At 31.7% G+C, this 27,366-nt stretch overlaps 1 protein-coding gene across 1 annotated transcript in view; it reads left to right on the top strand.

The window, feature by feature from the left end:
• The window catches only part of LOC134688369 (uncharacterized), a 31,403-nt gene extending 9,673 nt beyond the window's left edge, over window positions 1-21,730 (top strand). The window contains exons 6-7 of the mRNA XM_063549032.1: window positions 19,276-19,338; window positions 20,080-21,730. Of these exons, the coding sequence (XP_063405102.1) occupies window positions 19,276-19,338; window positions 20,080-20,184 (168 nt within the window). The 3' untranslated portion in view covers window positions 20,185-21,730. The remainder of the gene's footprint in view (window positions 1-19,275; window positions 19,339-20,079) is intronic.
• The last annotated feature ends 5,636 nt before the right edge of the window (window positions 21,731-27,366 follow it).

Raw genomic sequence — 27,366 nt, 5'->3', positions numbered from 1 at the left:
TGTAATTTTGAACATGTTTGAAAATTTGAATATTTTGTTCGTTCGAAAGTTCCAAGTGTCCGCAAATTAATAGTTTTGTATCTAAAACAAAGTTTTCAGATAGCCAGTTAAGGTTATGGAATAAGTTTTTCCTACATTATGTGTATTTTGGGCAAACGAAGAAGTAATGGTAGACATCCTCAATATCGGACCCACAATGACAAGAAGGATCGTTTATAATATTAGCTCTAAATAGGTCATAGTTTAAGGATGAAGCGGAACATCGCAATTGCGTTAAGATAATATTTAATTTCCTTGGGCCGTACAAATAAAACGTTTCAAGTTTACATACTAGACTATCATTTTTTAATTCTTTCTTAAATTTAGAAATACTCACTGAGTCGACACTGCGAATTTTTAGATCAAGTTTATTCCATTCACATATAGTAGAGGGAATAAACGATTCAGTAGTAAGGGAAAGTCTACAAAATGGAACAATAATATCATGACCATTTCGCAACGGAAAAGGGATACAAGCTAAGCTCTGTCTAAAATAAAAGGTCTATTACATGTATAACAATAATATAAGGAGATTTGGGACAATACTACATGTTGATGATACAGCAACCTAACAGTATTTAAAAGTGAATTACAAAAAAAAAAAAATCCAGTGACTGAGGTGTTGTTAAAAAAGTTTAGAATAAAACAAGGGTCTTTATCATATCTCAATATTTAAATTGCACCTAATCTAGATAAGTTGTGAATAATTATATATAGATAAAAAAAATATTAAACTGTATAATAAAGAAAGATCTAAAACTTGGGAGTTGGAAGGGGGGGGGGGAGATGCACATGGTTAAATTATGAAGAGGAATTTCATATCCCATACCCATTATCCAGGGTTTATTACAAATTCTAAAAAATAAAATGTATTCAAAATATTAATGAATACTAGTATAGGAATTACTTTAGACATATTTCAAAACTGAAGACCTCCACAACCATTCTCAAAGGAGCTCATTATTCATTCTGACTAATGAATTTTATTCCATATATTTATGTGCATATGGATTGATATTTGCTCCTGCGTAATTCTGACCTTATGTGTATTTGTATTGGAATTAAAACATGGATAGTATCAGCTATTTGACTTCAATTCAACAAAACACAAAAAGTTTTATCATAACTGAAGTATAATTCAATGCATATAGTAATTAAATAGTTAAATTTGATACTGTGCCATATAAGTTATATATTCAAATTTAACATATCAAGGAATCAATATTTTAAAGTTCAGATCTTTTCCTTTTGTTTGCTAAATTACACAGTCTGAAAGACACATTCAAAATACCTTCAACAATTATATCATTAGGTTTTAAGCTTGACTGGGCTATATAATTTTGCAATGAGTGACCAGCACACTAATTTTGCTTTCTTAAGATTTCTAGGAATCATTTTTCATTTTTAGTTTTAGGTTTAATACTATTGCTTTTCTGTTTTTTAGCAGATGATTACTTTTTGTTATGGCATTATGTTTTCTGGTCTGTGCCTCCCTTCATCCTTTTGTTCATCTGTTTGTCCATTTGTCCGTACATCCGTCTGTCTGTTCGTTCGTCCGTCTGTTACACTTCAGGTTAAAGTTTTTGGTCAAGATAGTTTTTGATGAAGTTGAAGTCCAATCAACTTGAAACTTAGTATACATGTTCCCTTTGATAAGATCATTCTAATTTTAATGCCAAATTAGAAAATTTATTCCAATTTCATGGTCCAGTAAACATAGAAAATGAAAGTGCGAGTGGGCATCCATGTACTGTGGACACATTCTTGTTTTTCTCTAGATCTTTAATCATTAAAGAAGCCAATAAATTCCTTAAAATTGATTCACTTGGTATCAAAGGTCGTGGTGCATGTTAAAGTGCTATAAATCTGCTTATTTTCTTGGATTTTCTTTTTTGCATTTTAAGTCTGACTTCAGCAGACTTCACCACTGCCTTTCATTTCCACAATTTCCTTAATTTGTTGATGTAATATTATACAAACAGCAATTAATCAGATTAAAATGTCCAGGGGCAATGTCACTATTACATGTATTTTATCTAATTAGCAAAATATTGCTAAGATTTAGACATTATATACATTGTTTGTTCTAAACATTATTTTCAATGTTGTGAAAAGTAAATTAACCTTTTAATAATTATTAAGTGATTTTTTTGTGATTTTTTTTAATTTCTTTCTTTCTTTTTGTTATGTTTTATTTAAATAACTTCATTTCTGAGATGTCAAAATACCCCTTTATGTATTGGCAAGTTAATACGAACAAATTTCCTCTTCAATCAACAAATCTTCTGATTATGGAAGTATAATACCTCCATGTTCTGATCAAGCAATATATATATATGCCACATTAGCTCCTATAGAAACACTTTTGAGAATTTCTGTCAAAGTGATTAGACCAGAGGGATGCAGACTAAATGACAAAACATTAAAATTACTCATGATTATCAAATGCAACGCTTGAACTATGTTTATATGAATATTTTAAACATGTATGCATTATACATACATGTATAACTTTGGTAAAAAATTATTGTGATGAAATGTAATAATATTTTTTTACTGTAATGCCAAAATTCAAAAATAATTTTAAAGTTTTAAAGTCACATACATATTCTATATTGAATGAATACCCCCGTTCCATCATCTGTTTGTCTAAAAGTTTCGTTTATTCAAATTTTTAGTACCTTATACCCTCTTTCCTTCAAGAAACACCACAAATCAGCCCCCTCTGAAGTACCAACGACTTGTAATGGACCTAGCATTGATACGAATAAAAGTGATCAGATTAAAGAAACCCCGACTTACATATAAGAACAACCGACATTGGTTTTGTAAAACAATCAACACGTAAATTAACAAACGAAGAGAAATTTAATTTGATAAGAAATCATTTCCAACATGGAATAAACTATAACTTTCCTATAAAAAAAATATGCAGGAAAGAACAGACTGTTTCAGCTGAATTGGCTAAATCGCTATGATGGGCTAGTGTATTCACCTTCACAAGAAGGAGCTTACTGCATATACTGTGCTCTGTTTGGGGTTGATAGTTTGGGAACATTATCATGCAAACCACTAACAGATATGGCACATGCAAGTACAAGACTTAACGATCATTTCGGCCGTGATGAGAAATCACGTAAAAAAGTCATACTGAAGCTAGAGCAAAAGCTCAACTTTTTCTTGACAACATTGAGCAAACATTTGATATTCAAACATTTATTAATAAAGCAATGAATGAACGTATAAAAGCAAAAATAACTGTTTTGAAATCTATATGCAAGTGTATTTTGCTTTGTGGCAAGCAGAATCTTCCTATAAGGGGCCATAGGGATGATGCAAAACATATTTCGGACAGAAGTTTCAATTCCGGGAATTTTCAAGCACTGATTGATTTCCGTGTAGAGTCTGGGGACTCTGTTCTTAGAGACATGTTTACGTGCAACAATGGGCCAGGACCGACTAAATGGACTTGCACTGATGCACGTGCATTACAATTAAGAGTTAGAACTTGATGTTATAGTTGACATGTTTGCACGCAGGCATCCAAGAAAAATGAAATTGGAATCAATTTTATAAATAATGTGTAACTTTTGTCTTCTATAGTTGTAACTATTTTCATGATACCAATACAAAATTGAATTTCAATTTAAGATTTATCAAAAGGTGACCACCCCCTAATAAATTCCTGGATCCGCCCCTGATGTGTGTTGCAAAAACTTTTGTTATCAAATGTAAATTATTATTTCAGTTCAGGAAATTGGTTAACACTCCAAAAATTATAGACGTTTTATTGATAGTGGTTTTGGTGAGGATATTGAAGATAACAACAGTACTAGTAGACCTGAGTGACTCTTTTATTTTAAAGAAAAATGTCAATCAGCTTTGTATGAATTCTAGAAGTTAAATTATGGACACAAATTTAGTCTCAAGAATTCAGAGGAAGTTCTTTGGACCCAAGATTGACCTTATTTTTAAAAATCATAGCAAGGAGGGGAGAGGGTCAAAGGGTTTGGATGAACCCTCCCTCAGAACAAAATACTATCGAAGACTATTTAAGCTGAGATTCATATTGAAATTTAACTATCAAAATCAAAGATGACCCCAAATAACCCCCTGAAAGACATCCTGGCAACAGGCCTGCTCTCACAAAAAAATATGGATATGAAATTGTACATTACAATTTTTTGCCTTAGATATCACAGATATCAATAGAATAAAGATTGTGTACATTAATATAACTAGAATATGATTAATTGAAAGCATAAAGAGCTTCTCAATTATGTTGGTATTACAAATGATTTCCTTACAGAAAGTCTTTGAAGAACGAAGCTTTTCACTTTCATATAGCATGACGATCAGTTTTAATCAGCTTTTAACTTTTGAATTTTTAATATGGACATTTACAAGAGTCAATGTTCTTTGGATTAAAAAGTTCCAATACTTATATTTTTCAATGTCACAAACATTCTAACCTTGAAGATCTTATTACTAAAGAAAATTTAAACCTATTATCCACATACCATTATAAACCCGTTTATCCCCATTGAATATGATGGGCTTTTACGTCACTGTAATTTTTTAATAACTTTAAAGGTTTTATATTATATATGATCATGTCAGGATTACATAATTAAATACTTTTTTAAATTAAAAAAATAAAGCTTTGTTGGTCTTTACCATATAGTATTCATGACAATATGAAACACTTAATAGATGCACTTACAAATTTAATGTATTTATGGGTTTTATAGCACACATGGCTTTAATTATGCTAGGAGGGACCATAGCCATTATTTAAGCAGAAAATTCTGGATATTTTTTTTTTAAATGACATTCTTATTATACAAAGTAAGATGTTGTTCAATATTATTGGATACCTGCATTTGTATGCTAGTTCATAATTATACCCCCTCTTTAACTTAAGTGGGGGTATACTGTTTTACCTTTGTCCGTCCATTTGTCAGGTGGGGTACCGGTATACTGTTTAACTTCTGTCTGTCTGTCCAATGGATATTTTTCGTCACATCTTTCTCAAGAACTACATCATACAGATTTCTGAAATTTGGTTTTATGGTTCATTATAAGTCTGTTATACCATGTGATGCCTTTTCAGATTTATCACTGAACAGTGTTCTAGGTGGGTAGGGGTATAACAGTGAGCAGCAGCTTGTACTTTCAGTTGTCAGGGTTAAACATCTGAAAGATCCCTTCATAAATTATTAACCAATTATCTCAGACATGAAAAATCTCTTCCGTATTTAAACAGTTTTTTAACAGTACACCTATTTAAGTTTATTGACAATCAAATTCCATTCTTCTATTCCTGTGGGGGTATTGCTGGCTCTTTGTAGTCCATTTACTACTGTATCACTAGGCTGTTAATATTGAGGTTGTGAGTTTTAGGTCTGCATAGGACTCCAAACATATTTGAATAGGATTTTCAGTTTTCCAACCGAAAGTTGGTGGCTCTCTCTAGGCACTCTGGCTTCCTCCACAAATAAAATTGAATGCCTTGAAATACCTAAGTGCTAAAAGGAGGGTTAAACACCAACCAATCAATCAGTTCCTATTACATTGTACTAAACCCTACCAATGCTATGTTTGATATGGGTTGAGAAATGATATAAAGTCCTTAGTATGGAAAATGCCATGTGAAAAATGTATGAATATTCTGTCAGAGACAATTACTTTATTTATAAGCTGGTTGATGTTTTTCTGATCATATTGTCATGAAATGTTACAGCTTTGATTACAGTTTCTCATTTCAATAACGTAATTATATGTTGCTATACAAAGAAATCTTTTGCCATTAAAGTAGTGTGACAGTTAATCGATATAGGAAATTAAAACAGCTGATATTTCTCTATAGTAATCAAGGTACATTACTGTAGGCCATACAGTGGTAAATGAGTTCAAAAGAGCATGAAATAAAAGTATGTACAGGATTTATGATAAACTGGGGAATAATTTCATGTCTCCAACTGTGTTCATGACAACTGAATTAATTCAATAAATTAGTTTTAATACTGTAAATTCAGAAATTATTGTAAGGTTTATCAATGCAAATAATGCAATTTTCTGACTACTGCAATAATTTGTGTTTAAGTGTACGGATCTCTCTAAAATTGTACTACAAGGTTCCACACTACAATGGGAAGGCTGGGATTGAACTTTGTGGAAATTGCATCAAAAAGTTTGGGGGCTATTATTTTCTAAAAAAAATGAAAAGGGGTTTATATTTTTTTCTTCAAAATTTTAAAATTTTAAATATTTGAAGAGATTAAGAAGAAATCTTCAATTGCACTGTATTGGGCAATATATTTTAAGATCTTTTGCTAGACTTGCTCAATATATTGTAAAGATCTTTGACCACATTTATTTTGTGTCAGAAACCTTTTATTTAATATGCCTCAAATTTGGTCACAATCCAAATTTAGCCAATATAAAACTTGTATATTGTGTCTGAATTTGCCCCAGTTGTTCAGGGTTTGACCTCAGCTGTCCTATCAGGCTGCGCACAGCAAAGCATTTTATTATATGACAAAATAATGTGTATGAATTTAATTATTGAATTGACTAAAAGCATTTCAATAGATATGTACAAGACTCAATTGAAAACCAATTGAACAGAAAGTTTGTTACTCTTCCAGAATCTTGAAGAAAATGCTGATGAAGACATTTATATTTTGCAAACAGGAGTACAATATCTATGTTATTTTGGAGTATTGCCAATCTTTGACTGTCCTTGGGTTGTTTCCATAATAAGTATACAGTATGAACCTGTCAAGCCTATACAGGTGTAAACCAGTGTTTATTGTAATACCTTTGATTGACTTGGCTGAGCATCATTGATACCTTTTATTATCTATAACAACCTATTCATTAATCAATAAAACTGACCCATTCATATCTTTATCATGCTTAATCTTTCTGTAGGAGATTAGTATCAACATATGACTTATGAAATGTTTTTAAAGGTATATATTTTACAAAATTATTAAAATTTTGGTGGTGAACTGTTGAATTAAAGAAGACCATCAACACAACATTACAAGGGGTTTATTCTGGGATGGATCCAAGATATTTACTATTCAAAGGGGAAAAGGGGGAGGTAATTTGGAAAAATTAAATAGAAAGATGCTGGCGAGAAGTATGAGGTTAAACAAATTATACTATAAAAACATATAAATTGAGAAAAATATTTTAGCAATCAAGGGCAATTACTTTATTAGGTGTTAACTTGTTATTTATGTACATGTGAAGTAGAAGAGGTTTGAGAATCCTTGGTACCCCTATCATGCATTTCAATGCCTTCGGTTTATTTCTTGTAATGAATACAACTACAACTGCATTTTATATAGTATTACATCATGGAAAAAATTATGTAATGCATAAACGTACGATACCTAGGTATTGCTTAACCTATGAATTCATATGCCTCCCTGTTGATGGCAAGGCTTTTGATGGTTTACCATTGTCTGTTTGTCTATCTGTTTGTCTGCCAGTCAGTCTGTCTGTCTGTTTGTCGGCCAGTCAGTCTGTCTGTCTGTTTGTAGGCCAGCCAGTCTGTCCTGTCCATCTGTCTGTCCTATGATACAACTTTAATTTGCAACAGTTTCAATATGCATGAAAACTTAGATATAAGGTAGAAGCATTTTGCAGTCAGAACTGAATGATGGGAATACATCTTAGAGAGTTGTTTATCTTTTTCAAAGTTTTAAGCATTTGAGGATTCTATGTTCATCATACTTGTACAGAGTCCTGATTTAAAAACATGATCTACCATTCAAGAAGTATCAAAAAAGTAAAATAAATATATAAATCATTCATTAATTAAACTGTTTTGTCTTTTGTATGAATAATATAATGATGGCTCTAATCAAACTGTTAAAATCTGGATTCACATTTTCAGATTATTGTTTTGGGACATTTAACATTTCCATTTACCTGAAACCACTAATCTCATTTTAAGAAAATAATGTCTTCAAAATTTGGTTATTATAAGTATCTCATTTTGTATGATTTTTGGGAAAAGGAGTCAATCTTCAAAAAGAATTTATACAAAAGATGTGAAAATGATGTGATATAACTTCAATATCTTCTTCTTTCCTGTAATGATAAAGTAAGATCTTCCTCAGATGTAACTGCTTAGGAAATGCATAATTCTCAGACTCTTTTGTCACTGAAGAGATAACTTGTTATTGTTGACAATTTGATTATTTCCCTCTGGAGAGCTGAGGCTGAGGGTTAATGTCTTCACATTGATTAGTGTTGGCACATTGTCTGTTTTGATAATCAGTTAATACTATCAATTCTGCCAGTACACTAAGCAGTACACAGCTGAGGGAATTTGTCCTTGACTTGCTGCAGTAAATAGTTCTGTTCAGATGATTTACTGCAGTTGTTTAAATTGATGATGCCAAAATTATTTCTGGGTTGGATTTTTTTTTTAATTAGATAAATGCTGCATAAGAAAGTTCTTCCAACAGCTGATCTGCAATTTTTGCCTCAGTCTTTGCCTAATTATAACGACAATTTCACGAAATAGTTTTACAACACCTTATTGGAGTTATTGCCCTTTAATGACATTTGTTACACTCTTTTCCATTTTTCATTTTGCCTTATTTGATCAAGTTTTGATAGACAAATAGACACTTTAAAATTTTGCATCCATTGAGAACCTCGATCAAATCACTCTGATTGATTAATCTTGATAACTTATTAGGCTTTATGTGACCTTAAGAATATCTATGGAAGAATCAAATTTTAATTCAGCTTTTTAAATTGATAACAGTTTAAAACTTTCCCTTTAATACTGCAATATGGTTTGAGGGGGAAAATTTCTGCTGGTTAACTTAAATTTAACACAATATCCCATTGTTTTTTTTTTAATTAATGTTTACATTATATCCAAGTTTTGATAATTGTTTGCTCATTAATGATAAAAGGTTGCTTGATTTTATTGGGAATTTGATATATCTGTATTTGATTCGTAAAATTGATCTAAGCTATCGATATGTATATAAAAAAAGTAATCAGCTATCCTCCAATTAATCATTGGATTCTGTTCATCTCAGTTGTTTCTTCATCTGATGATGCCAATACAATATTTTATGGCAGACAGATATAAATACAATCAATAATACTAATATAAGCTGCAGATTGGAGTCTGAAATGTTTCTGGTTTTTTTTCCCTGTCATGAATAAAGCTATGGTAATTGGTAGTTAGGTTTACACTTGTACTATTATTGTTTGTTTTATTTGTGCACCAGAATTGAAAATATCAGAAAAGTTGTTACGTAAACCTACTTTATTTCAGGGATGCTTAATTTCACATTTAGCCCTTACTAGCCAATTTAGCACCGATTTAATTTTGTGATTTTGCTAATAAATTAGTTTACAATAGAGAATGGAAATGGGCTATGTGTTAAAAGAAACAACAACAGAAACCAAAATAAAAAAAAGCCTTAATGGCAATATATCCGCCTTCAACCAGCAAGAAAATCACCCAACCATAAATGGGGCTCCAGCCGAGCCATTAACACCAATGTGCACTTGTGCAACAAATTAGAGGCTACACTAAGCTTTAAAACATCCAAAGGAACCATTTTTTTTTTTTAAATCACAGACTAACAAAGACTAGTGGTTATATATATATATATTCTACCACTGCATTTTGTGCAATAAAATATTACTCCTCTTGAGACAAAACTTTAGGAGTATGATACTTCATGCTTTATCATTTAATGCCACCGTCACAGCAGAGGGAGCATTTAGTGTTACCATTCTCTGTATGTAGGTTACAAGAGCGCAATGTATTTTCGATAGGGTACCACTGGTGTTCCATAATTTTTTCTCAAAGACTACACAAACTAGGGAAAAAACGGTAGCAGTTCCTGTTACTAGATATGTCAGTGTTGCATTACAACCAAAAAAATATATAGCGTCATGCAGCTCAAATTGACTTAAAATCGTCTTTTTTTTTCTCGCCTAATGAAAAAGGCATATTTTGAATGGCTCCCACATGCAGAAATGGAAGATATTTTCTATACTTCTTCAAATGTGAATATCATTTTTGGCAAATTTTACAATGAATTGGATAAGCTTTGGATTAAATGTAATTCCAATCCTGTATTATCCAATCAGAAGCCGTATAGGATTCTATTTTGAGTACCATCTTGGGGTAAAAAACTTGCCGGTAAAATGTAACTTGCCGGTAATGGGTATGGAAATGAGGAATGTGTCAAAGAGACAATGACCTAACCAAAGAGCAGAAAACAGAAATCATACACAATTACTAAGATCATACCAGTAAAAACAATAAAGTAATACAGACTATTAAGGACAATACTCATTGAAATGCATTAGTTTAACCTTGTTTGTCACAGAAAACTGACCAAGTCAAGCAGTTCAAAATAATGGAAAATTACTGCATTTTAAACTATCTAGTGATTTTTTCCATTCTGAGAGAATATATCAGTGCAAAATAGATTAATTAAGCCATGATCCTTAAGCTATAATTGTAGCATTGAATAATTTATGAAAATTTCCCATGCCAATCAAAACTTATTATCAAATAACCATGTACACTAGATATGTAGTATTACGTGTAAGTTACAATTTACTATAAAAGAAAATTATTTTTGGTACATTTTTAACGTTTCTTTGTAACAATGCAAGTCGTTACCTAATTGTTTGCTATATTATTGTTCTGTTTCAATTACATACTCTCAAGTTGAAGACATCATTTTCTGTTATCATTCTTTATTCTATGCTGTATTTTCCATTTACATTTGCAAACAACTGGCATTTCTGACAGGAAAAGATTTGAAGATATAGAGTTAGTCCTTAAAGGTCATATTTTTTGGCATGTATTGTAAGGAAATAAGCCATGAGTAGCATAGGCTTAGTACACATGACCTTAGTTACTTGGAGTTAACCATGTTTAGAGCCTACCATATTACTGAAGACATATTTCCTAAATGTGTACTCCAGGAGGAGGGTTCTGGGGTTGGAACCCCCCCCCCCCCCCCCATTTTTTTTTTGTCGACGATCAATGCATTTGAATGGGGAGATATTGTTGAAACACCCTCTTTATCCTGGGTTAGAACTTAGGAACCCCTGTTTTGAAATTGGCTGGACCTGCCCCTTAAGTGTATAAATTTAAAAAATGTAGCATAATTGCCAGTCTGACCATTACCATCAGGAGATGAAATGACATAGATACAAGCAAACCATTATTGCTATGCTAATTGTGTTCGTTTCTAAATACAAGGTACTGAATAGTTTTCATGTTCAAAACAGCTTTCTCAGATTTTGTTAAGTTCCTTCCCAGCAATTTTGGCTCAAGTAACCTATGTAATTGCTTTTATTTTTAAATACTGCTTCACAAAAGTTGATCTAAAATTATCTTTGTGCAAGAAAATTAGGTAATTCTCTTATAATTTTAATTGTAACCAAAAACTGTATATTAAAAGTCATAGAAAGTTGACTATCTTTTGATGTCTTATTATTGTAACCTTTCTGAGTCCAGACACTTGTTAATGCTAATGATATCAATTTGGTTAATGATATATATAAGTCTCATTAAGTCATTATGTTGATGGGATGATGAACGGTTAATGTCTAAGGTCATAATTGTATTATTTATATACCACTCTCAATGACAATAGTAGGTGGTACATAATTAGTTATCAGGTATATACAGTAGGATCACATGTGATACCACACCGATTTCCTTCCTGCAGATCTCTATCAACTGTTCCTAATTTCTAACCAGACTGACAGTTTTACACAAACAATTTGATTAAACACTTATTTCCTTCCTAAAGATCTGTAGGATGTCTTCCTGATTCAACACAAAAAAGGATCAAACTCTGATTTTCTTCCTTTACAGTAGATATGTACCTGAATGTAGATCTTTATTATCAGTTTCAAAGAAGTAATCTCAGGCATAACTGGCTTGCAGCAGTCAAGTATGCATATCACATTGCTATTTGATCCTTTGAGGTTGACTCTTCCTTATCATTGTGAAGCAGAATTAACCAATTTTTATACAATCTGTTCCCTTTTCCTCACCAAACTGACCTTGAAAATACATTGTTTAAAATTCAAACTTCAAAGGTACTGTTATATATGCCAATGTAAGTGTTTCTGTATATTAAAAATGCAGATGTGGATTAAGGGAGGGGCCTGATCCCCCTTCTGTGGAAAAAAGTTTGGTTGATTATATAGGGAATCACTGAAGCATGATTAGAGCTGGCTCCCTCTTAAGCAGTCTGTGGAACCCCTCTTATGAAAATTTCTGGATCCACCATTGAAATGAACTGTTGGTATATTCATATCGTTGTAGTTAGGTGGTATTAAGTTGACATAGATCTTACTCAAATATAACTCTGTATATGTATGTCGTCTAAATTAACCTGTATTCTTGATATGGAACATGTACTAGTAATTAATCACTATTCAGAATAATGATATTATGATCTATATTTAGATAACATGCTTTAGGCTACAATTATTCAGCATCCTTTATATTTAATATTTCACTCTGAAACTTATATTCCTAAACAAATTGGGATGGCAGGGAACATTCAAAGAACATTTATCAAAAAAAGGGGGGGGGACAAAATAAGTAAAGTAAAGTCAAAGAAGAACCAACAGCACTATGATTTATGGAAAAGACAATCAGACAAGCAAGTCTACAAATGCTACATATAAAAATTGTAGATTGAAAATAAACTCAGCCCAAAACCATGCAATAAAAGCAGGTGCTGTTGGATAGTCAGAAGTTCCTGCTCCACCAATGACCCCTGTTGTTCAACTCCTGTTCAAATCTCTTGTTGAAACATATCCAGTGATCAGTTTCCCACATAAGAAGGTAATGTCTCTTTTCAAACTCAGAGGCAACTAACGAACTATGTTAAATAATATGTTAGATTGGCGGCACCCAGTTTTGGGGATTTTTTTATGAATGCTCATTTTAAGAATTTAGGTTTTATTTTAAAGACTGCAGTTATTTGCAAATACCTGTATTGATGTATAACATATGGATGCACTTAACCATTTGATTACAAATTACAGATACATAATGTTGTCTGAAGCATTGAAGCAAAGAAAGAAAAAAGATTTGGTGAATGTTAAATTGATATTTGCATTCTTTATTTTAGTAACATGATTGTGTATTGGGTAACATAATCCTTTTGTTTAGATTTAAGACTAATGTATAACTTTGACATACAGAGCTTTTATTCTAATTCATATGATCAGCAAAAGTCTGAAGATTACAAAACAGATACTTTAATTTACGTAATACATAATCTTGATAATTGATTTATCAACAAATGATGAATGTGTTGCACCTACATACACCATCAAAGAAAAAAAAATCATTGTATTCCTCTTTTTAGCTCACCTGGCCTAAAAGGCCTAATGAGCTTTTCTCATCACTTGGCGTCCGTCCTCGTCGACGTCGTCGTCGTTAACAATTTTTCAAACATCTTCTCCTCTGAAACTACTGAATGGATTTGAATGAAACTTATCATGATTGTTCCTTAGTATATCCTGCACTAAATGTGCGCTTCGATTTTTGATCCGTCAAAAAAAATGGCCGCCGTTACTTAAAATAGAACATAGGGGTCAAATGCAGTTTTTGGCTTATATCTCAAAAACGAAAGCATTTAGAGCAAATCTGACACGGGGTAAAAATGTTTATTAGGTCAAGATCTATCAGGCTTAAAATTTTCAGATGAATCAAACATCCAATTGTTGGGTTGCTGCCACTTAATTGTTAATTTTAAGGAAATTTTGCAGTTTTTGGTCATTATCTTGAATATTATTATAGATAAAGATAAACTGTAAACAGCAAAAAAGATCAGCAAAGTAAGATCTACAAATAAGTTAATATGACCAAAATTGTCAATTGACCCCTTAAGGGGTTATTGTCCTTTAATGACAATTTTTCACAATTTGTTCATCATATTTGCTAACTTTAAAAAATCTTCTCCTCTGAAACTACTGAATGGATTTGGTTAAAACTTAGCATGATTGTTCCTTAGATTATCCTGCACAAAGTGTGTGCTTTGATTGTTGATCCATCAAAAAACATGGCCGCCGTTACTTAAAATAGAACATAGGGGTCAAATGCAGTTTTTGGCTTATATCTCAAAAACGAAAGCATTTAGAGCAAATCTGACATGGGGTTAAAATATTTATTAGGTCAAGATCTATCAGCTCTAAAATTTTCAGATGAATCAAACATCCAATTGTTGGGTTGCTGCCACTTAATTGTTAATTTTAAGGAAATTTTGCAGTTTTTGGTCATTATCTTGAATATTATTATAGATAAAGATAAACTGTAAACAGCAAAAAAGATCAGCAAAGTAAGATCTACAAATAAGTTAATTATGACCAAAATTGTCAATTGACCCCTTAAGGGGTTATTGTCCTTTAATGACAATTTTTCACATTTTGTTCATTATATTTGCTAACTTTAAAAAATCTTCTCCTCTGAAACTACTGAATGGATTTGGTTAAAACTTAGCATGATTGTTCCTTAGATTATCCTGCACAAAGTGTGTGCTTTGATTTTTGATCCATCAAAAAACATGGCCGCCGTTACTTAAAATAGAACATAGGGGTCAAATGCAGTTTTTGGCTGATATCTCAAAAACGAAAGCATTAAGAGCAAATCTGACATGGAGTAAAAATGTTCATTAGGTCAAAATCTATAAGCCCTGAAATTTTCAGATGAATCAAACATCCAATTGTTGGGTTGCTGCCACTTTATTGGTAATTTTAAGGAAATTTTGCAGTTTTTGGTCATTATCTTGAATATTATTATAGATAAAGATAAACTGTAAACAGCAAAAATGATCAGCAAAGTAAGATCTACAAATAAGTCAATTTGACCAAAATTGTCAATTGACCTCTTTAGGAGTTATTGCCCTTTAAAGACTTTTTTCACAATTTGTTCATCATGTTGACTTACTTTAAAAAATCTTCTCTTTTGAAACTGCTGTATCAATTTCAGCCAAACTTAGGCTAAATGAGTTTCATAGTTTCAGAGTATCCAGTATAAATTTTATATTTCATTTCCTTGCATGTCAAGAAACATAGCTCCTATGGCTAAAATAGAACATAGGAGAAAATGATTTTTTTTTTGCTTTTGAAGAAAATAGGACGATTTAAAGAACATTTAAATAAATTGAAAAGCAAAAATAATCATTGATGAGAGATTAAACCAAAAAAATTCAGGTGAGCGATTCAGGCTCTTGAGAGCCTCTTGTTTTTCATGTTCAGGCTCTCAAATGCATTCTTTGTATAACTAGACTGGTATTCTTAAGTCCAATAGAATTACTGCAGCAATCCATAAAGTATTGTAAGGATCTCTACGTTTTATGGTTCTTTTATATTTGATAAGTGATGGGTTTGTTATATCCTGTCCTTAAAGTAACAATATGTTTCAAAAGTTATTAATGTAAATATTTATTTTCCCTCATGAGAAAATACTACTTATAAAAAGATTCATTTGTGAATGTTTTGAAAGAGGATTTAAACTTACCACTTAAGTAAATTTACTTATGTTATAAGGTTAACCTGTTGTTATATTGTCAATAGCTATGATAAAAAAATCTGTAATCAATGGGAATGTTAGCACTTAAAGACCAAACAGCCTATTCATTTCTACCAGTGATTTTTCCTTAACATTTTGTGTGAAGGTATTTTATGATTTGAGGAACAAAATATGATGAAAAAAATTGGGGGTCACCGACTTAGTTTTGTCACTTTAGCAACCTCAGTTTCCTGTTTTCCCGAATATTAACATAATATTTGCTTGTTATCTAAACTCTCAAAAAAATGCTTTATATCAAACCTACAAGAATAATTCTTGTTTCACGTTAAACAGTAGATTTGTATCTTTCAAATACAGGTTCAAGAGTTTAAGGCTCATATTGACTTGATCGTTAAAAATATGATTTATTTCATTCCCGCCAAAAATTAAACGTAAAACTGAAAAACTTTTCCAGTATTAAAAAATATCTACCAGTGATTTATTCATAAATATTTAAAGAAGGAAAGTGCCATATGTACTCTTCAAAATAAAGCAAAAAAAAGTGTATGTCACCGACCTTTCAAAAAAGTTATGAGTAATTTTCATGATTTTTTCTCGTTCGTTTTGAAGAAAAGAGTTGTCTTTCTTCAGAACATTGCATCTGACGTCATAGTACAAACTTTCCTTGCTGGCGCACTATTTGAAAAAAGAAATCGCAAATTGGACCTATGAAACCCACATTAAAATTTCCAAGAGTAACAACTACATGTATATTCGCCTACTTTATTGTCCAGTAATACTAGAGATTAAGCTTGTATCAGACAGTTTCAGATTTTTATGATGTTGCCGCACACAATATAAACCTTCAGAAACACCATCCGTCAGAATGGAAAATTGTTTGAAATAAGATCAAATAACCTTTCACGCCGCTTTTGTATTGAAAGTCTGTTTTTGTCCTTTGTTCCACATAAGCAGAATTATTGAAAAAAGAATAAAATGAAAGATTGCACTCGTTAACTTACAGAGTATTTGACTATACTAAACGGACAAACACTTATCATATACTATTATTTTTCCCGACTAAGATGAACGTTTAGAAATTATTGCATCAAGTTTGTGAATTCATTATTTTTGAATATTTAAGATATAAGGAAACTAAAGTTATAGGTATAATATATGAATGAAAGTTTGATTCTAAAACATTATACATCTATATATCTTAAAATACAATCCTTTTATTACTACCTCATGTGTTTTCAATAAACGAGACAGTAAATATTAACGGAGTGGCTATTTGTCCGGCTAGCCGGACGAATAGTGTCAGGGCTATATCCGGCCATTGCAATGCGCATGTCATTATGAGCGTTCGGAAGTGCGTGTAATATTATCTTCTGTGGCACCAGGGGGTCGCGTGTAATCCGACCACTGATTTTCATTTTAAGATCATGGCTGAATATCAATATTAATTTTGTGATAAATTTTGCAGTTTTGAGAATTTTATAATGGAATACGATAGAATGAACTTCAAAGAATGATATAATACTCGCTATATACAGCTGTATAAATGTTTGAAAAGATTTTCAAAGCAAGAGTAGTTTAGAAAGGCCTTTAGAATGGCATGGTGTCTAATTAAATTAAATTATTTATTTCGCAATTGAATCTTGCAATTAGATCTCGAAATTGGATATAGTGGGGTGTGGGTTGCCGGGGACGAGGTCACCAAAAGTGGGGGTGTTAGGTATAGAATTATAAAAAGTGGGGTAATGAAATATGAGGGACAACAAAGGTAAGATCTGGAAAAAAAGTCACCCGACCCCCTCATGAAAATTAAATAAAATCCCACCTTGAATTTCTGAATAAGATTTTTTTTTTTGGGGGGGGGGGGTGGTTTATAGAAAAATCTTCAACCTCTCACTCAAAATATGGATAACGTTATCGAAATACAAAAAGTTTTTGATTAAACAATTAATTTAGAAATAATTTCCCGTTGAAAACTACAGAGTAAGATTTCTCCAAAAGGATAAAATATGATAAATCTAAATTGCTCATTTTTGAAAAATTAAAACAAAGAAAAAGTTGTTGCCGGCATTGAAAATCGATTTTTTTTCAATCTTTCCGGTCACAGTTGTAGCTAAATGAAAGGGAGCGATTTTTTTAAAGATATTATTCTTGGAGCAATTGTTTTTGTCATAAGCTAAATTTACAACAATTTAGTTTTAAACACTGAAAATTATTATTTTAATTCACATTCGCTGAGTAGTATTTGGTTTATGAATATTTCTTGCCTTACAGCTAATTTCCTAATGCATGTAGAGTAAAACTTTGGTTGGCTTCCTTGCGTTGTTTGTATTAATATTTACTCAAGCTCTGAAATTAATATTGACATCTTTATATATAGGTATGTAAACTTGTATATACGTTATCAAAATATAATTATACAAAATATACAAACAAAGCAAGCAGGCAAAACCAAAATGCTGATCCACAGGCATTAGGAAATTAGCTGTAAACTGTAGTGAGATTAGACGATATGATTATCATTTCTCTTAAAGACATATAAGACCATAAGAGTTTGTCAAATAAACAGTATAAATAAATTTTAACTTCATTGCAAGATCGGACATTATTTTACAAGAATCATCCAGACATCAGTTACATGCACATGTTACCAGTAGGTCAAAACATTAGGGATAATTGATTATCGGCCTAACCTTGTGAATACTCAATTTTTAATTTTTTGAAAAATTGACACTTAAAAATTAACCAAGAACTTTAACCTGAAGCGGAACAGAAGGACGAACGAACGGACGCACAGACCATAAAACAAATTTCACCTAAGCTAACCGGCACAAACGAAAGACAAATATCTACGCAAGTGAAAAAGAAAAAAAATGAAATGCAGATCGACACAAATACATGTACGAGACAAAATCTACGCATGTGAAAGAATATAGATAAAATAAAATTTAGAACGGCGCAAATGCAAAAAGTCGAGATAAAAATTTATATATTTATTTTTTATTGGAACGAGGGTTAATGAGTTTATTCAAATATAGTGTAGTATCTTATGTGTTCATTTGTGTTAAATATCCACATGATATTAAAGTAGCACGACGCATAATATTTCCTCTTTTCTTGGGAGATGTAGCGTACCTACGTAGCGTACACCATGTTGGAGTCCGTGAAAAACGCGAAAAAGGACGTTACAATTTGACGTTTATTCATTGCTAGAAACAACGTCATAGAGCTTTTATGTCACTACCAAGTTGCGTTAGCTGATGCGCATAAACAATAGGCTGTTTGGTCTTTAAGTAATAAGTCTGCTGACCTTGTCCCTTGTTATAATATGTATCCTTATGTGTCCCTTGTGGCTTCAGAAATGTGTTTTAGTCTTCCTCCTAACCTTAGTCCCAAGTTTTTCAAACTGTTTGGTTCTGTTCCAATATAAGATTTTCAGGCTGACATTCACTAGAAAACATATGATTAGCCATGATACATTTATTTTCATGGGATCACTGTTATCAAGGAATGGTAGCCATTTTGAAGATACCGGTACTAAATTCTATGGATTGATGATTTTCCATCAGAGTAAATAAAACTTCATATTTCTTAGAGCATTTTTATTCAAGATTTGCTCATACTAATGAAATCTATGAAAATAAGTATTTTCTTTTGTATTTTAGATTCAGAAGCTAGAAGCTAGTTTGCCAGAGCTTGATAAGAAAAGACACAATAGAATAACAGTTGTAAGTTGTATTTTCCATAGTTCTATACAGTGGCGGATCCAGGAATTTTCATAAGTGGGGGCCCACTGACTAGCCTAAGAGGGGGCCCGCTCCAGTCACGCGTCAGTGATTCCCTATCTAAGCTACCAAATTTTTCCCAAAAAGGAGGGGCCCCGGCCCCCCCCCTAAATCCTCCTCTGCTATAGTATTATGTATATATGTAGTTGGTCATCTCAAGGTCCCTCCTGATTCCTCCAAGTTAAGGATTGTTTGTTACTTAAAATATTTTCATGAAATTTTCTAAAACTTTAAATAGAATTGCTTAAAGTAGTTCTCATTCAACTTCAGCATTCTTCATTCTTACCTTCCAGATTTACAAATCTATTTTCCAGAATTAATTTAATACATTTTGCAGAATTGATTTTACCATGTGGTGCTGTGATATTCTTTTTGAATACACATTCTACATCTATCAAAACACTTTACCTATCATATGATAAGTGAACTTTTCTTTGAATAATTGTTATTTTTAGTTTTTGTAATACTTGTATTTTTCAGGAAGGCTTAAGGCAAAACTCATAAATCAAAAGTAAAAAGTATAACAAGTAATGTTTATTATGTTGTAATAAACAGCTGATAATTACTTTCAATTCCTGCTTATTAATAATATTTTGCTTATTTGCACACTTTTGGTATTGTATATCTATGTTGGACTATGGACACATCAGCAGATTTTTACATACATGTTTCATCTGTTCACAGGAAGTAGAGAGTTTGGAGCAAAAACTGGACTTCCTGAGTAAAAGATTAAATGAAACAGATCAGGTCAAATGGAAGGGCATGTTTAAGAAGAATCCTTTATGGTGATATTATGTGTCTTGACAACTTAGTCTCTTGAAGAGACCATTCTAAAGAAGACTTTTATAAGGGAGAGAATCAGCTGCAGTTGGTCAAACTAGACATTGTAGTGTGTGAGAGTTTAAATAACTACTGTAAAGGAATTTAGCATTGATCCATATGTCAGAATTAAGACTTTAAATATTCACTCTGAGGTCAAATTTACTCAAAACAATCAGCACCAACCATTAGTTTAGCACCTAGCAGGTTATCTTAGTTTTATTTTATTTTGTTAGATATGTTAATTTATTCCTTTTCCTTTTCTCTCTGTAGAATATTATAACATATGTATTTTAGAGTAATTACAACAACCATTGAATCAGCTGATTAGGTTAATACAGAGGCAGATTTGGATGTGGCATAGCTCCCTTTTCCCTGATTTTGTTATATTAGGGAATTTCTGAAGCATGACTGGAGCATGTCCCCTCTTAGGCAGTCAGTGAGCCCCACTTATGAAAATTACTGGATCCGCCTCTGATACAGTTTAATTTATAAAATACTTATTTGGTTATCAGTGGGATTTTGGTTTATGAAGGACATTGGCAACAAGTATACATGTTTTTATCCCTCTAATACAATCTCTCAATGGCTATGTATTTGTGATATTTATGGTTTCAATAATTTATAAAATTAATCAATTAATCTCTGCATTTATCACTTCAGTTTCCCATTAAGCAATAGAGTATTGTCTAATAAATTGTTATAAAATTGATTCTTAATATCCTTAATAATTTTGTTGTCAAATTAATTTTGATAATACAGAAATAATTTGTTTTATAGACATAGAAATGATTAGCATGGTTACAGACAATGATGTTAATCATGCTATTCAGAACTCAGTCCGGATCCTTATATAATGTAAAGAGCATAGAATGTATTGTTAATGTTTTAGAGCGGCTTCCGAAAGACAGACAATATCTGTTAAGAAATTGACTTAATGCAAGTGCATGTATAACACTTTGATTGATTTGAAAATGTTCAGATATGAATAAAAGATGATTTTTTTGTCTCTTTTGTAGGTTTTTTTAACAACTCAATTTTTTTTTTTTTAAACAGTTACAGACTTTTCATAGCAATCTGAAATAGATTAACAAAAGTATTAATATTCCTTTGCATATGGTCAATTTCTATTCAATGCAGCTGGTATGATGTAGAATTGAAAATTTTGCCTGTTCTGTCAGCTAAAAGCACACACTTAGAGGAGAAACTAAATTACTAGACTTAATTGTATACATCTCTACTGTTTAAGAAATTAACATATTCTTTGATATAATCCTATCTTTAAATAGCAATTCCAACTTTTAAAAATTTGTCTGATTTATTAAAAATGACCTGATTTGTTATGGACCAAAAATAGTCACGTTAACAGAAAAACTAGTAACAGTGCATATATACACACAAAATTATTTTTAGATCTAGTCTATATTTATCATGTTGTGATATAGTTATACATTTATATCTGTTTATTTTGACAATGTTATAAATGTATTATACTTGTAATAAATATCTGTAACTCTTTAATCATTTGATATTCTGTCAGTCAGACTCTGGCTTTATACATCCTTGAAATTGAAAAATCAATTCAAAAGCTACAACAGATTCTAGAAATATATTATTTAAGGGTCTATAAAAAAGTACTAATAGTGAATGCAATTCAGCTTAATTGAAATTGTAAAAAAGACAGTTTTGGAAAAGTACTGTTTAAACCTTCCAAAAAGTACCCTAGTAAGTAGAAAATGTACATGTATTAATGACTAATAAGTATTAAGATAAAGGTTATTTGAAAGACGGGCAAAATAAGGTTAAATAAAAGACAGTTTAAGTGAATAAGACAACCTTGTATGCATGTAGGGATAAACAGGTAAACTTTTATCAACAAGGTTATGCAGGTATAAAGTCCAGGTGATATATAAAGTATATATGAACCTGTCATTCAATTTAAATTATAAAGGTAGGGTTGAATATGAAAAATTTTAAAACTGACAAAATTACCTTTAGCATGTTTAGCACCAAAGTCACTATAAGGTCAAACAAAAGTATTTATTTGGCAACTCTGTAACCTTTGTATGACATTAATTATAGAATTTATGAAGGGTTACTAGATCTTACTAATAGATGTACATGTTTGAAAGTTACCCTTAAGCCCATGAATAGGTTTCCTTCAACATCAAATATGTTCTCTTTGTTAATATAATAATAAGATGTTATAATAAAAGGATGTTGATCAAATGACCAAATGACAATGTCATATCACAGTAATCCCACAATGTAAGCATAGGCATGTCACTGTCACCCCCCTTTTATACTTAATTGTGAATGCATTGAAGCCTCAAAATAAACATAAAAGGAGCATGAAATGTTCTTCAACAGTAATGGATGTGCAAGCTTAACTCCAACTTTTTAAAATCATCCCCCTCCGAATTATGGAGCCTCAACCATGACTATAAGATGGACTTTTTACAAGTATCACTCCAAAAGTCTGCTTGTCAGTCCCCCTTGAAAACAAATAAGCACTGTTAAAGTCGATGTTCCGCTTGAATTGTAACTGTTGAAGTTGAGTATAATTTTATCGGACCCCCCCCTCCTTTTTCTCCTCCTGCAAATTCCTGGCTACAGGCCTGCAGCACCCTTTCAGTCATAGATCTACACCTTGCGCATTTCAATGACAAAATTTAAAAGTCCAAATGTGTGTTGATACAATGCTAAATATTTATGTATCAATTATATATCACAAGGACATATAGATCCCACCAGAGGTAGAAACCAGGTGAAAACCTGTTCAGGAGCATGTAATCCTTTATGAATCATATGTTGTGTCTGAATTTATCAAAGAAATTTTCTTGTCGTTGGGAAAACATATTTACATGTACTTACTACAAGTAAATGTTCAAGGGTAGTGTATGAATGGAAATAAGGTCATATTTTGACAATTTTTCCCTATCCATGATATGTAGTAAAAGTCTAGACCTGATCAGAGGAATGATATATTATCCTCCTGTTTATCAATAATGTCCATATACAGGAAAAGTCTAGACGGAATTAGTACAAGCTTCCCATTACATGTATTCTTAACAGCAATTAATGATGAAATGTCGGTACTGTTGGTTGGTTTTTTTTGGGTGCTTTCATGTTTAATAAAAAAGCACTGGGTTCCTTTAAACCAATCAATCACAATGAAAATCTTAGAAGGACAATTGTATGTAAATTCACTTCAATCAGCCTGTTTATGTTCTGTTCTGCTCTAAAAGAGATCTTCCTATATGAACCCATGACATCAAAACCCTGTGTAATATCATACAAAATCTCTCAGGCAAAGTTTTAAAGAATATAGCCATTAATTTAGAGTCCTTTTTCAATATCCTATATGGTCATATAGCTCTTCCCGTATTTCGGTACTAGAACGTTCCTAGTGAAGGTAAATACCAAATATGAGCATCGGACACATAAACTATACAGATCTTAATTTTTTTCAAAGGAGAGCAGTTACATTCGACATAAACACTTCGGGACATAGATGAACAATATACAGAGCAAGTTAACTTGCAAAACGCGAGACACAAGGGAATACTACGCAGCGGTTTTGTAACTATTTGAAAAAGCTTTATATGTCACACCTGGTATACAAATGGCTCATATATTACCTAGTTTCCGTCTGTCATACTTCATTTGTCCTTAACCTCATTTCCATGGTTTAGCAATTAACTGCTTGGGGGAAAAAAATCGTAGTCTAATCCGTTTTTCATATTCTACCATATGGTACATGACATGGTTGCAATGTGAACATATCCGACCTGCATGTTTCATCTGACCATGACGTCATTTTCATATGTGTTGGTTAATGTTAAGATTTTCTAGTTTTGTCTATTTCTCATATACTGCAAGCAAAAGACCACTTAATGTTGTGAATGTATTTGTTGTAAGGCGTACATTCCTATTTGACTTCGGTTTCATATGACCTTGACCTCATTTACATGGTTCATTGGTCAATGTCAGGTTCTCATGGTTTAATCCGATTATGAGATTCTATCAGCAAAACTTCAACTATATTTGGTGTACGAATGCTTGTTAGGTGCACATATATGTCTGAGAGAGTTCATCTGACCTTGACCTTATTTTCATGGTTCATTAGTAAATGTTTAAATGTTCGTGGTCATGTTTGTTTATCAAGTAACTATAATCAATATGTCAACTATATTTAGTGATTAAAAAAAGGGATGGTGTACATGTTACCTAAAAGGGTTCACCTGACCTTGACCTCATTCTTATGGTTTGTTGGTTAAAGTTAAATTTTCGTAATTTGACGGTTTCTCATGTTCTATGGTGCATGGTATGATTGTAAATGTTTATCTGACCCCACTTAAAATGATCGTTGATAATGTAAAGTTCATTTGATATACAGTATTAGCATATATATATATAGTGAAACATGTATACTTGTTCACGGACTTGCAACATAAATGCAATGTGTTTCAATCTAAATTTATATGTAGTTTATAACAAAGTTATTACACGAAGTGACTATTCTGTAGTTTCTTTATTCTGCAGATGCCTAAAGATAAGAAGTTATTACTATAGCAACATATCAGTACTTGAACCAAAAATAATATTCTTTATGTAAGAAGTACGCCTACGATGACAAATATCAAAACAGTATGTTTATTTTCATATTTTGACATCGTATTGAGGTTAACTGAATACTTCTGTGAACGCGCAGAATTGTCGTTTCCTTAATGTTCGATCTGTACGATAAGGTTAAATAATCACAAGTTACATGTATAGTCCGTATTTTTCTTTTCAAAGGTAACCAACTTATTTTCACCCTTATTGACCCAAACAGGGACACATCTTTAAAAAAAAAACCACTTCAACAACATTTTGTAGATCAAAATTGGTTCATAAATACTAAACGGAAACGTATGCTAAAAATACTGTTTCATTATCTTCAAACTGTACAGCAGCAACAGAAACATGTTTTTGTATTAAAACAAATATGTATTTTAGCAAATAGATTAACATGGTATAACCTATCGTTTAGGACTATTCTATATTGAAAATTGCATACCATTGGGCCATCAAAATATAGCATTATATAATAAATTACTCCCCACTCCCCGAAAAAAATGTCGCGAAAAGTTAATGCATGTTTTGTGTTTCTCTGGGAAGATGATACGTCAATAGTCTGTGTCTCAGTTAATACAAGTTGCACATTCAACATGTTAGTTGCCATGTTTAACTCATTGATTGTGAAAATTAACAGGATGTCATTCATATTTGATAACACGATCCAGGTAATTTTATTTACCTTTCATATTTTATGCAAAACTAATTAAACAGATGAAATAGAGCAACTTTGGCATAAATATTGAAACACATGGCTTACATCAGATTTACAAAGATGTAACCTAGCACTGCTGCTGAGGCTTGTCTCGCCAAACTTGGAATTCTCTGTCAGTTAGCATCAATGCTGAAGGTTGTTTACAAACACTTACACACTTTTCTCTGCGTGGTTTACAACAAAGTGGTTTCATGAATGAACCTAATTTTTGCAAATAAAAATACATTTTACAACACGAAATTGTTAAGAAGTGTTACGATTGGCGATCAGAAAGCTGTCTATAAGAAACGAAAGTACAAGCATGTAAACAACTACAAGATAACGAAATGGTCTTTAGCAATTAAGAAAGTCTCCCATCAGATTAATTGTGAAGACATCTTAGGCATATATTCTTGTGCAATACCAAACTATAAGCATCTACAGTCGGCGGGATTATAAGAGTTCATAAGTGGCTACCAATTTAACATATTAAATGCTTTATAAATGTGCATGTGAAATTCATTTGTGTTATAATTTTCTGCAATTAATTGGTAGTAAAGTTTAAACTTTTTAAAAATCTCAACAGTTAAAATATTCAATTTAAATATCTCCTCTAAATCAAGGGACGACATCAAAAGTTTAATGTAGGATAAAAAAAAAACTCAATTCACATATTTTTACATTGACACACCCAAGTTGCTTATCCTGCCTTCTCTTTTACTCAATGGACTCGATGAATTAACGTTGTACTTGAAAAATGAAACTGTATACTTTACTACAAACACTTTTCATATTGTTTGCCAAGTTTTAGATATTCTTCATAGAATAGTGATTTTTTTTCTGATTCCATTAACTTGAAGGAAAAAAAATAAATTCCGAAATTGTAAGTAAATTCATAACATGTAACACGCTTTGTTAAGAAAAAATGGAGATGGCCAATCATGGCACAGCGGATAATTAAATGAAGTTTATACAAACGATATAATTCATGAGGTTATGCTATTCTCGGTTGAAAAAACGAACGTAAATTATATATTGTAAATATTAAACCGTTGGTTTTCCCGTTTGAATGGTTTTACACTAGTAATTTTGGGGCCCTTTATAGCTTGTTGTTCAGTGTGAGCCAAGGCTCCGTATTGAAGGCCTTACATTGACCTATAGTGGTTTACTTTTATAAATTGTTATTTGGATGGAGAGTTGTCTTATTGACACTCACACCACATCTTCCTATATCTATGTAAATAGAAACAAACAATGTATGTATTCATTAAATCATTTAAATGTATTTATAAAAAGGTGAGTTTCATCTTGTACATACATTTAGTCATCCTTAATTTCTTGATAATTTTTTTTATCAGTTTATCATATACACGTTTCGTTTTGTATTTTATTTCAAATACGAATACATACTACATATACTTTAGCGGATTGTTTAACAATGTTATGCAACTCTATTGTTACAGTATAAATTTAAAAAATAAATATTCACCCATTCATAATCGAACACAGTACATTTATATGTAATAAAGAAGATGTGGTATGATTGCCAATGCCACAACTCTCCACAAGAGACCACAATGACACAGAAATTAACAACTAAAGGTCACCGTACGGCTTTCAATAATGAGCAAAGCCCATACCGCATAGTCAGCTATAAAAGGCCCCGAAATGACAATGTAAAAACAATTGAAACGGGAGTTGTTCCTTATAAACTACGACATTTCTCACAAGTATTATTATTGTATGCGAAAGAAATAATCTTCACTGAATTCATTCAGGTGCACAAATGATACGATTAGTTATTTTGTTTCTATCTTTGGGGAACAACTTCCTCCTTT

This window comes from Mytilus trossulus, chromosome 10, assembly GCF_036588685.1.
Source record: "Mytilus trossulus isolate FHL-02 chromosome 10, PNRI_Mtr1.1.1.hap1, whole genome shotgun sequence".
In the NCBI taxonomy this organism is placed as follows: domain Eukaryota; kingdom Metazoa; phylum Mollusca; class Bivalvia; order Mytilida; family Mytilidae; genus Mytilus; species Mytilus trossulus.
This window is presented reverse-complemented; position numbering and strand designations above follow the sequence as displayed.